Raw genomic sequence first — 12,884 nt, 5'->3', positions numbered from 1 at the left:
TATAATATGGGGGGGACTCTCAAAGGCAAAAATGGCATTAAGTGCCAAACTGCCATTGAAAGTCAAGGAATTTAAGCACTGAAGATCTCCCTCAAGGTCTTCTGTTGCTACTAAAACAGACTTTGTTTAGTTATACTTCAAGAGAACGTTTCCTGTTGTCAAGAAACTCAAAATAGCTAATGGGGGGGGGAGGTTAAAACCTAACTACACACTGCTGTCCAATGTTCATTTGCATAAATGAAGTAGACCTGCACCATTTGAAGTCATCTAAAGCATAAGAGTGTCAGCACACTTGTTAGGGGCAAGCTTTTACAAGAACTGTAACATGTATTTGTGTTAAGTGTTAATTTGTTTTCCATTTTAATAGAAAATAAAAATTTCTCCACACTCTTGTCACAGCATCGTCACAATGCAGACAGTATTTGTTTCCTACATTTGTTGGAAGTTTGACAAACAGAACACAAATGGTTAGTTTTTAGAATGTCAATTCTTATTTAGATTGTAAGCCCTAAGGCAGAAAGAACTTTTTCTCCATCTTTAACTGTAAAGTGCCTACTACACTTTGGCCACCCTACCAATGATAAAGTACCGATAATACAAAATACAGAGTTAACTGGTAAAGGTGCTAATTACCACACTCTGCTAACAACCTCTAGTGCCTGAAGCCAAGTGAATAGATCTGCCAAAACGCACTCCCATCTAACTAGAGCAGGGTAAAAAATTTTGGAAAATAGTAGGTTTGCCAAAAAATGCATTTTGGGGGGACACTAAAACTATTTGTGAATTTGGGTCAAATTCAGAAAACAGTTTCAGCACAAAAAAAAATGATTTTTTTAAAATTGGCAATGTTGAAACATTTTGTTTGTCTCAAATAACATTTGTTCAGTTTTTCATTTTGGGAGATAAAACAAAACAAAAACAAAAAAACAATGCAGACTTGGTTCAGAAGAAAGCAATTTTTTTTTTACTGAAAAATCAATTATTCATTCGGCTTTTCTTATAACACTTCTGGCACTGACACCTGTTGTTCAGTACCCCAAGCAGACAACACTTCTCATTTCTGATTGGATAAGAGTTACCCAGGGTGAGCCCAGTATGATCTCCACAAACATCTGAAGGTGAATAGCCCGAACTCCACCACTTTGCTCTGGAATTTCCTCCCAAGGGGTCACACAGATCCAACATATCCAAAATACCAGTTAATAAATTGGTATTTTTTGGTCTCATATGCAATCATTGCATTTAGAATCCATGGGAAACGAAGCTTCAAACACAAAATTGTTATTAATTATTGGTATTAAAACTGATTTTACTTGTCTGCATTTAGCTGTGTGTCTGTGTGAATACAGAGAAAACTTGTGGGAAACACTGCAAAACTTTCATTCAGCTGCACAGGTAACTGGGAAAGCTAGATGACCTTTTGGTGGCCAAGATGGGAAAGTCTCAATACCCTGAACACAAAAAACATGTCTTCATCCCAGCATCCTCATTCTAAACACTTTACTGGAAGAGAGTGTAGATGGAGTTGACAGACATGAATCCCAGCAGTGCCACTTGCTATAGGAAGAAATTGTGCTTGGATGGCAGATATGCTAAAATGGAGAGTGGGAAGAGTCTGGGTTAAAGATAGGTTTCAGAGTAGCAGCCGTGTTAGTCTGTATCCGCAAAAAGAACAGGAGTACTTGTGTCACCTTAGAGACTAACAAGTTTATTAGAGCATAAGCTTTCATGGACTACAGCCCACTTCTTCGGATGGGTTAAAGATCGATCTAGTCACATCCTGTTGATTTTGCACCCAAGCTTCTCCAAATTGTACTATTAAAATAGAAACCAAGTCTAGTGGCTCTACTACAAATAACTCTAGACCTCCACACATCCCAGTGCAGCAGCACTGCAAAACCCCAGACCCTGCATCCGGGAAGAAAACCTGTCCACACTGAAGTTGAAGGCAAAACTCCCATTGACTTCAATGGGTCCAAGATTTCACTCCTGGATATAGCTAGATCCAACCAACCTTTGACCTCATCATCCCTCCTTCTCTCCTGGCCACATCCCAAATTATACTCCGTGAATAGTAAACTCCTCTTTCACTAAAGCAATCTGGATCCCAACGTATGCAGGCACAAGAGCCCCACAACAAGCCGGAGTTGGCACTAGCTGGATCCTGCTTGTTTTTGGTCCCAGTTCCACTGCTTAAGTAGAGAAGCTGTTTAGCTTCTCCAGTTCCACCTTAACAATTTAGACTTTGTTTTGCTACAAACACAACCATTTGAGATCATCTGGCATGTCGAGCCTGCTAAGTTTTGGCTACAAACCTAGAAAGTGTATTATCGAAACAGCAAGCAAGTGCTACTTCTACTGCTTCACCAACACAAAAGCTGTACTCCAAGACATCTCGGTACAAGAACTGCAAAGCCCCTCATTTGGTACCGGCTTCCTGCTGGATCCGGCTAGTTTTTGGCAGCACGCCCCCCCCCCCTTTCAGCATCTAAGCGAAGTACAAATGCCACTTCTCCCCGTCTACTTTTTTGCAAGCATGTTCCTTGGCGTCTCCTGGGAGTCTTCACAACTGAGCGCTCCCGGGACATTTAAATGCCCTGCAGCTCTCAGATCGTGGGCGAGACTGACAGAAAAGGCGGTCCGCGTATCAGGACAGGAACTGGGACGAGCCCTCTCCCCGTGCCCGATCTCCCCCACCTCCTTACCTAGCCAGTAGTGCAGCTTGTAGAAGGTGGCGTTGCTCTTCTTCAGGGTGTGGAGCACCAGGTACGCATCCCCCACGTAGAAATTGCCGTGCAAGTTCTCAGGCACCGGCACCAGGTCCAGCTTCTCGATCCTCCAGATCTGCAGGCCATTCTTCTGGCCAGCGTTGGCGAACTCCTTGTGGTACAGCTCGGGGGGCATGGTCCGGCAGGGGCGAGAGAGAGAGAGAGAGAGAGAGAAGCGGAAGGGACACCGCGCTGGAGCCAAGTAACTCAGAAAAAAGTCCAAGTCCAGCCCCGCTCCTGATTCTGAGCCGCAGCGGCCGGGCCCGGCTGCTTTATAAAGCGAACCCGATTGGCCCAGATGCGCTCAAGGGGCGGGGCCTGGGACTCCGCTTGCTGCCTCCCCGCTGGGGCTGGGAGCCGCTCGGTAGCCGGCCGTGGGAGTTCCCGTGCGGCGCCTCCAGAGACCGGGGCCACTTGCCCGCGCCTGCGGTTAGTGCTGGTCAAAGGCTGCTTGTGCTGGAGAACAGGAGAGTCTTTGAGGAGCGAGTCTTCGGCCAGTCTCCAGGGCCTGACGCTGACCCTGCTCTCGCTTGCAGCCCAATCAAAGCCTATAAAGCCCTAGTGTGATACTGAGCACACCTTCGGGTCAACAGCGGGTAATTTTGTACCTGGCATCTCTGTCAAATAATGACTCCATCCCATGAAAAACAACGGGGGTGTCACATTATTCAAGAACCCGGAGATGAATCTTTCAGGTCTTTTGCTCCTATTACAGGGACCAGTAAAGACTTGTTTTTTCTCAGGAGTGCCTAGTTAGGGGCAAAGAAAGGACCATGAAGGCCCAGTAACCCACTAAGTTACAAAGCCAAGATGTAAGGCAGGTAATTGGCATGGCACTCAGAGCTGTGTATAGGCACTTCTTTATTCTAAATCAAAAGAAAATAAATAAAAAAAGAAGCCAGGAAAGCAAAATACAACTGACTCATGAATCATAGGTGTCATGCTGCTCTATTTGCCTGTATCATTATATCACATCAGGATTGGTTTTGTGAGCAACTCTTATCTGAGTGCATAGAGTTCTTATAGCTTTCTCTTGTTGTAGGGCTGTATTTCCTCAGGATGTGTACATGCATCCCTGGAAGGCAGCTCACATCTATCTTTCCCCATAATTTTACTTTGCTTGTTCTGGAGCAAAGAAACCCAAGAAAAAAAATAGACTACTTCCTGTCCAGGACAGTTCCTATACCGTACCTTTTCTTCCTTCAGAGGTTTAAGAGTGTTGTATTTGTGTGATGAGGAACACACGTAATCACAATATAGTCTGTGGTGGTGAACTCTTTTTTTTTCCGGAGGTGAGGGAAGTGAACAGGAAAACCATAGACAACTACCCGTTAGCATGGAGGAAACACTGCAGGGACTAACTGAAGTGAATCTTTTTTTTTTCCCCCTCCAGACAACTCACAGGAGTACTAATAGCGACATCCTTGGTGAGCATAGTCACCCACACAAAAAACTACAGCACTCCATATACATACATAAGACCCCCTCCCCCTGCTCTGTAGGCAACATAATCACTCAGCCATCATGGGTGCTCTCACCTGTGCTGCGGTGACGCTCAGCATGACAGGTGTCTTTGGTGACTGATTCAACATGAATCCCAGCTGAGACAGAAGCACTGTCCCCTCCAAAGATCAGCTTCGGACAGTTTGGAGTGTCAGAGACTAGAGGCAGTATCGATGATGAATCAATAGTTGGCTCTAGAGTAGGCACATCTGAAGTCTCCTCTGGAGCAATGTTGCTTGGTGGTGACGTTCTCAACTGATCAACGCGGCAACACCAAACTTTTCCTTATATGAGATGGGTCCAGTGACCTTAATGATTGTTGAAGGAATCCACCTTGGTCTAGCTTTGTAACCTTTAGCGAATACACGTCCTTTTGGTGTGAAGGAACGCAGGGTAGATGATGATAGGGAGGAATCCAAAGCCTGTTCCTGTTTGTGTTGCAATTCCTCAGATAGGTTGGTGTTGAGACAGTCCAGGCATGTCTTAAGCCATTGTCCCTGCTGGGCTAACTGTGGTAGTCAGGCAAGGAGTGACATGCTGAGTGAAGAGAAACCAGGCAAGCCTTGTTGTCAGGCTCTGCCTCTGCTATTCAGACCTAGTGGTAGGAGCGTGGATCACAGCTAGGCGTAGGATTGGTCCTGGGCCAGCAGTGGTCCTGGAACCGAGATCCAAGGACAGACCAGGGTCAAAACTGAGATCAGAGCCTGTAGCCAAACCAGAATCAGAACTGTAGCCAGAATCCAGGTGCAGGCCAGAGGTCGAAACCAGGTGATCAGAGTCCAAAGACAAGCCAAATTGATATCAAAGCTGGAGCCCAGATAGATGCCAAGGGTCAAAACCAGATAGTCAGAGTCTGAGGGTTTGGGGGGGATCAGGAGGCAGATGCGAGGCTGGAACGAGGCTAGTGCAGGGCAAGGACAATGCTGGGACAGGGCTCAGGCAAAGCAGGGTGGGGGTCATAAATGACTCATGCCTCCCACATGGGGGCACAATCTAAAGGGGAGGACATGTGAACCCCATATGTCTCCTCTGCCTAGTGACTTACCCTCTCTGCACCCAGCCCAGGCCACCACACTCTCCCTGCCCCATGTTACTTTTTGGGTGATAAGGATGGGATACTGTTGAAGATTAAGGCAAGAAGCAGAGTTCTGGAACCATATCCAGCAGCAAATCATGATCTAGAACAACCAGCAAGCATTCGAGTTTGAAGGCCGCCTTTTTAGAATCTGAACCAATGTTGTTCGCCTGTAACTTGAAATGGCTATGCTAGGACACGTTGAGGACTTTGATGTAAATCACCCTGAACCACGGGATTCTTATTCAGGAAGATTTTATTATCTTGAAGCAAATAAGATCAACTACCCCAAACAGAAACAGGTCCTTCTGTTGAAAGTCTGCAGGACCAAGACATTTGACATTATACGATCGTTCGTTGAACCTGCTTTGCCCAAGGATCAAGACATGCAATGAAATTGTAGCATTGCTGTAGGCACATTTCTCTTCTATGCCATCTGTCATTGTTCAGAGATGTCAATTACATAAACAAAATCAACATTGCTCCCTATGTTGCCGACCAGCGTCACAGCGCCAAACATTGTAACTTTGGTAATCTTCTCAATGACATGCTGTGAGATGGCCTTGTCTGTGGAGTTCACAACAAAGCACTTCAATGCTGTCTCCATGCTGACTTGAATTTGAAATTTTTCATAGCAACTATTGTGAACACTGTCCTCCACAGTCAGAAAGATGATCATCGTCAACAAATTCATTGCAACAATGGGAATTCAAACACATCAGTGTTCTCAGACAAGATTAACCATCCCAATATCTTATCAGGCTCCGGGGCTGGAGCACCCACAGAAAAAAAAAGTGGATGCTCAACACCCACTGGCAGCCCCGCAGATCAGCTCCTCCCCTCCCTCCCCAGCCTTCTGTCTGCCAGCGGGCCCCACCAATCAGCTCCCCGCTCTCCCGCCCAGCGCCTCTTGCTCGCCGCGATCACTGTTCAGCAGCATGCAGGAGGCACTGGGGAGGGGGGAGAAGCGGCAGCAGGAAGAGGCAGGGAGGGGGAGGGTGGGAAGAGGTGGGGCAGGGGCAGGGCCTGGGGTGAAGCGGGGATCAAGCTCCACCTGGGAACTCGGGAAGTCAGCGCCTATGGCATCAATGTTCCGCTTGTAGATTCAAACATTCTGAGTACCATTTCCGCAGGAGAGATCACCTTGAACAAAGTCTGCCAATCAAAGGTCAACAGTATGAAGCAAAAAGACCGTGACAAGTATTCTCATCCTCAAGCATCAAGCAAACTTGACACTTCCATCAAAAATGATGTCAGGAAGCTTTACCACATTGAGTGTCTGCAATAAGGAATCTTGAGGTTCTGAAATGTTCATGACAGTGTTCATCAATGGCCATGAGTGTGAAATGGAAGTCAACTCTGGTTTGGGAGTGTCGATTGTCAAGGAAGACACATTGTCTTTTATTTCACATCGTCCTCCCAAGTTTTCAAGGCTGCAATGGACAAATGTCAACCTCACCAGAAGTTGTGATGTGAATGCATGCTACGGCTCTTTCTGTTCAAGGTCAATGTAAAAGTCTCTTAGGTAGGAACTAGTTCACACTATTAGTAATCAGTGTCCAAGGCATTTATGCCATCAAAGAAGAGCAACTAAGAAAGATTATTGATGAATTCCCTCAACTGTTTTCTGAAGAACTGGGAGCTTACAAGGGACCACTAGTGTTGTTCCACCTGGATCCAACAGTAGTGCTGATCCACATGAAGGTCAGGAATATACCTTTTGCCCTACATCCAAAGATTGACACAGAGCTAGAGCATCTCATTGCACAGGAAATCCTTGAGTTATACATATGAAATGGGCTACACCAATCGTACCCGTACTCAAGCCAAACAGCAACGTGTGAATCTGTGGAGATTGAGTGCCTTGTTCAAAATGTACTTACAAACAGCACCCTTACACTGTGCCTGCTGTTAACCAACTGCTCACTGTTCTTGCTGGAGGAAGAGTCTTTGCAAAACTCAACCTTGCACATGTGTATCAACAACTAATTGTCAGTGAAGATGCTAGAGATGCGCAGATTATCATCAGTCATCGAGGAGCATTTTGAGTCAAGTGTCTCCAGTTTGGAATTTGTATTGCACCGAGAACTTTCCAGTGCTTCATGGAAACTCTATTTTCCAGAATTCCAGATACCATACCATATTTTGACAACATCCTGATTATGGGATCATCCAAGGTTGAACTTGCCGAGCACCTTCAAGAAGTCTTGCACCAATTCGAAAAGTCAGGGTGTCAAGGCTCCTTCCCCACTCTGAAATTTAGGGTACAGATGTGGGGGCCTGCATGAAAACTTCTAAGCTTAATTACCAGCTTAGATCTGGTCCACTGCCACCACTTCCAATGTGCTAATTCCCTTCCCTGGGTAGCCTTGGGAGACTCTTCACCAATTCCCTGGTGGATACAGATCCAAACCCCTTGGATCTTAAAACAAGGAGAAATTAATCATCCCCCCTCCTTTCTCCCACCAACTCCTGGTGGATCCAGATCCAACCGCCTTGGATCTAAAAACAAGGAAAAATCAATCAGGTATTAAGAAAAAGGCTTTTAATTAAAGAAAAGAAAGGTAAAAGAAAACCCTCTGGGAGATTAGCATACCAGCTACTCTCACAGACAACAGATTCCAAACACAGAGGATGTTCCCCTGGGCAAACCCTTAGTTACACACAAAAAAAATACCCAAATACCCAATTTGACTATTTCTCTAATTGCATAAGACAGGTTACAAAGAAATAAACATAAACCTATTTATTTCCTTCACTAATACTCACTACTTAATAAGAGGGTGAATTTCTGGAGCTTTCCCACTCTGGTCCAAAGTGAAACTCCACAGACAAAGGGAACTTTTCTCCTTCCCTTTGAACCATCTTGTCCTCCCACTGGTTCCTCTGGTCAGGTATCAGCTAGGCTAGATGAACTTCTTAACCCTTTACAGGTAAAAGAGGCATTAACCCTTAACTACCTGTTTATGACACGATCCCCCCCAAATCTCAGACAGTGTTGGACCGCACTGGCTGTGATTTCTTTCTAAACTTTAGAATAAACAGTTTAATAAAACACATGCACCCTTACATATACTACTACTTAGGTAAAAACTACACTATTTTTCACATTTCAAGGACGATTTTAACCAGTTGATTCTGGGAAACTTTCACGGGAGAGTGCATCAGCCACTTCGTTAGAAGCCCCTGAAATGTGTTGAATTTCAAAGTCAAAGTCAAAAAAGAGCTAAACTCCACCGAAAAAGTTTTTTGTTTTTTCCCTTGGCGGTATGAAGCCACGTTAGTGCAGCATGGTCGGTTTGTAGTTGGAAATGCCGTCCCCAAACGTATGGGCGTAGCTTTTCCAGGGCGTACACAATGGCATAGCATTCCTTTTCGCTGATTGACCAATGTCTTTCCCTCTCAAACAGTTTCTTGCTGAGAAACACGACAGGATGGAATTCTTGATCTGGTCCTTCCTGCATTAAAACTGCTCCCACACCACGCTCGTACGCATCTGTGGTTACTAGGAATGGTTTGTCAAACTCTGGGGCCCTTAGCACAGGGTCGGACATGAGTGTCGCCTTAAGCTGGTTAAAGGCCTTTTGACACTCATCAGTCCACTGAACTGCATTTGGCTGTTTCTTTCTGGTTAGGTCTGTCAGTGGGGTGGCGATTTGGCTGTAGTGTGGTACAAATCGCCTATAATATCTGACCAAGCCTAAGAAGGATTGGACCTGTTTCTTTGACTTTGGAACCAGCCACTTTTGGATAGCATCCACTTTGGCCTGTAGGGGATTTATAGTTCCTTGACCCACCTGGTGCCCCAGGTAAGTCACTCTGTTTTGGCCTATTTGACACTTTTTAGCCTTAACAGTTAGTCCTGCCTGCCTGATGCGCTCAAAGACTTTTTCCAGCTGCTCCAGGTGTTCTGCCCATGAATCAGAAAAAATGGCCACATCATCGAGGTAGGCAACTGCAGATTCTCCCAATCCCACTAGGAGACCATCTACAAGTCTTTGGAAGGTGGCGGGTGCATTTCGCAGCCTGCAAGGGAGTACATTGAATTCATACACCCCTGCCTGGGTGACGAAGGCTGACCTTTCCTTGGCGGGTTCATCTAGTGGTACTTGCCAGTACCCTTTGGTTAAGTCTAAGGTAGAGATGAATTGGGCATGTCCCAATTTCTCCAATAGCTCTTCTGTGCGTGGCATTGGATAGTTGTCAGGACGAGTTACAGCATTTAGCTTAGGATAGTCCATGCAAAAGCGTATTTCCCCATTGGTTTGGGAACTAGAACCACTGGAGATGCCCATGCACTCTTAGAGGGGTGGATTATACCCATCTGTAGCATGTCCTGGATCTCCCTTTTTATAGCAGTTTGGGCATGAGGTGACTCCCGGTAGGGTGGGGTTCTAATTGGGTGAGCATTACCCATGTCAATGGAGTGGTATGCCCGTTCGGTCCGTCCGAGGGCGGCTGAGAACATTGGTGCAAAGCTAGTGCACAGCTCCTTGATCTGCTGCCGCTGCAGACGTCCAAGGGTCGCGGAGAGGTTCACCTCTTCCACACCACCGTCACTTTTTCCTTCGTAGTAGACACCTTCAGGCCACTTCGCGTCATCTGTTTCCTGGGCTGTAAACTGGAAAACCTTTAATTCTCTGGAATAAAAGGGCTTAAGAGAATTAACATGGTATATTTTAGGCTTTATGTTGGAGGTGGGGGATGCTATGAGACAGTTAACAGCTCCTAGGCACTCCTGGACCGTGAATGGTCCTTCCCACAACGCTTCCATTTTATGGGCCTGGAGCGCCTTTAAGACCATGACTTGGTCTCCTACTTTGAAGGACCGTTCTCTGGAATGTTTATCATACCAGGCCTTTTGCTCTTCCTGAGCATCCTTTAGGTTTTCTTTAGCAAGGGCTAAAGAGTGTCGGAGGGTGCTTTGTAGGTTGCTTACAAAGTCTAGAATGTTAGTTCCTGGAGAAGGTGTAAACCCCTCCCATTGCTGTTTCACCAACTGTAATGGCCCCTTAATCTCACGGCCATATACAAGTTCAAATGGTGAAAACCCTAAACTGGGATGTGGTACAGCCCTGCAGGCAAAAAGCAACTGTTGCAACACTAGGTCCCAATCATTGGAGTGTTCATTTACGAATTTACGTATCATGGCCCCCAAAGTTCCATTAAACCTCTCCACCAGGCCATTGGTTTGATGGTGGTAAGGGGTGGCAACCAAGTGATTCACCCCATGAGCTTCCCACAGGTTTTTCATGGTCCCTGCCAGGAAATTAGTTCCCGAATCTGTAAGGATGTCGGAGGGCCAACCTACCCTGGCAAAAATGTCTGCTAATGCCTGGCACACACTTTTAGCCCTGGTGTTGCTTAGAGCTACTGCTTCCAGCCATCGGGTAGCAAAATCCATGAAAGTCAGTATGTACTGCTTTCCTCTGGGTGTCTTCTTTGGGAAAGGACCCAGAATATCCACAGCTACTCGCTGAAATGGGACCTCAATTATGGGTAGTGGCTGGAGAGGGGCTTTGACCTGGTCTTGGGGCTTTCCCAGTCATTGGCACACCTCACAAGACCAGACATAATTAACAATGGCCTTGCCCATTCCCTCCCAGTGGAAGGACTTCCCCAACCGGTCTTTGGTTCTGTTCACCCCAGAATGGCCACTGGGATGATCATGGGCTAAGCTCAAGAACTTTACCTGATACTTAGTGGGAACTACCAACTGTCTTTGAGGATCCCAGTCTTCCTGGTGTCCACCAGAAAGAGTCTCCTTGTATAAAAGTCCTTGTTCTACAACAAACTGGGATTGGTTAGAAGAGCTGAGAGGCGGTGCGGTGCTCCGTGCCGCCGCCCAAGATTTCTGAAGGCTGTCATCTGCTTCCTGCTTGGCCTGGAACTGTTCCCTTGATGCTGGAGACATCAGTTCCTCCTTGGACTGTGGACTTGGGCTTGGTCCCTTTGGAAGCAATGCAGGTGCTGGGGCTGTTTCCGTTGACTGTGAACCGCTGTCCGCTGGTGCACTATATTGTATTTCAGGCTCTGGCTGAGCCTTTTGGGTAGAGTTATCTGCTGCTTCTGCCAGTTCAGGCTCACTGGTGCCCTCTGGTGTTGGAGTTGTAGACGGGTTTGCAAACGCTGTACTCAGTGCTGGCAATGGTTCTGGCGCTGGTTGTGTTGCCAGTTCCGGTTCTGGGACTGGCTTTGGTTGGGTCTCTGGGATTGGATCCACTACGGCTGTTGCAGTCATTGGCAGGGGATCCGGTTCCACCACCTTTGTCTGGGTCTCTGGTAACACAGACGGGGCCCTGGTGGATGGCTCAGGAACAGGGATGGGGGTGAAAGTTTGCTTAGCCTGGCTGCGGGTGACTATTCCCAACCTCTTGGCTAGTTTCACATGGTTGGCCAAGTCTTCCCCCAGCAGCATGGGGATGGGAAAATTGTCATAGACTGCAAAAGTCCACATTCCTGACCAGCCCTTGTACTGGACATGTTACTTGGCTGTAGGCAAGGTTACAGAGTGTGACATGAAGGGTTGAATTGTCACCGGAGCCTCCGGGTTGATAAGTTTGGGGTCCACTAGGGATTGGTGGATAGTCGACACTTGTGCCCCAGGGTCCCTCCACGCAATAACCTTCTTTCCGCCCACTCTCAAGGTTTCCCTTCGCTCCGAGGGTATGAGAGAGGCATCTGGGCCTGGGGATCTTTGGTGTGATTGCGGTGTAATGAACTGTAATAGGTTGGGGTTCTTGGGGCAGTGGGCCTTTATATGTCCCAGTTCATTACATTTAAAACATCGCCCTGCTAAGGTATCACCGGGGCGATGTTGGTTGGTGGAGACTGGTGTGGTGGGGTGAGAAGGCGTCTGGGATTTCCCTTGGGATGTAGGTGGAGCCTTGGGTTGTCCCCCGGTGGTAAGATTTTGTTTCAGGTCACCCCTTCTGATATTCGCTCCAACTGCTACTATTTTTTTTCTTTTTGCCACCTCCACCCATTTGGCTCCAATCTCCCCCGCCTCGGTTACAGTTTTGGGCTTCCCATCTATGATGTACCTTTCTATTTCCTCAGGAACACCCTCTAAAAACTGCTCCATTTGCATTAGGAAGGGCAACTCTTCTGTAGATTTAACATTTGCTCCTGATATCCAGACATCCTAATTTTTCCCAATGTGGTAGGCATGTCGGGTAAATGACACGTCTGATTTCCACCTTAGGGCCCTGAATTGCCGACGGGCATGCTCAGGTGTTAGCCCCATTCTGATTCTGGCCTTGTTTTTAAAAAGTTCATAACTGTTCATGTGTTCCTTAGGCATTTCAGCCGCCACTTCTACTAAGGGTCCACTGAGCTGCAGCCTCAGCTGTACCATGTACTGATCTGTAGTGATGCTGTACCCAAGGCAGGCCCTTTCAAAATTTTCTAAGAAAGCCTCAGTATCATCGCCTGCCTTGTAGGTGGGGAATTTTCTGGGATGGGAAGCGGTACCTGGAGAGGGGTTGCTAGGATTGGCTGGATTATTCTGCCTAGCCCTTGCTAATTCCAGTTCATGC

At 46.8% G+C, this 12,884-nt stretch overlaps 1 protein-coding gene across 1 annotated transcript in view; it reads right to left on the bottom strand.

Moving 5' to 3' along the window:
• Positions 1-3,162, bottom strand: part of SCIN (scinderin) — a 94,360-nt gene extending 91,198 nt beyond the window's left edge. Inside the window, exon 1 of the mRNA XM_005300581.4 lies at positions 2,706-3,162. Within this exon, the coding sequence (XP_005300638.1) occupies positions 2,706-2,904 (199 nt within the window). The 5' untranslated portion in view covers positions 2,905-3,162. The remainder of the gene's footprint in view (positions 1-2,705) is intronic.
• Between the last annotated feature and the right edge of the window lie 9,722 nt (positions 3,163-12,884).

Source organism: Chrysemys picta, chromosome 2 (assembly GCF_011386835.1).
Source record: "Chrysemys picta bellii isolate R12L10 chromosome 2, ASM1138683v2, whole genome shotgun sequence".
Classification (NCBI taxonomy): Eukaryota; Metazoa; Chordata; order Testudines; family Emydidae; genus Chrysemys; species Chrysemys picta.
Note: the sequence above shows the minus strand (reverse complement) of the source record. Positions and strands in the feature narration are given on the sequence as shown.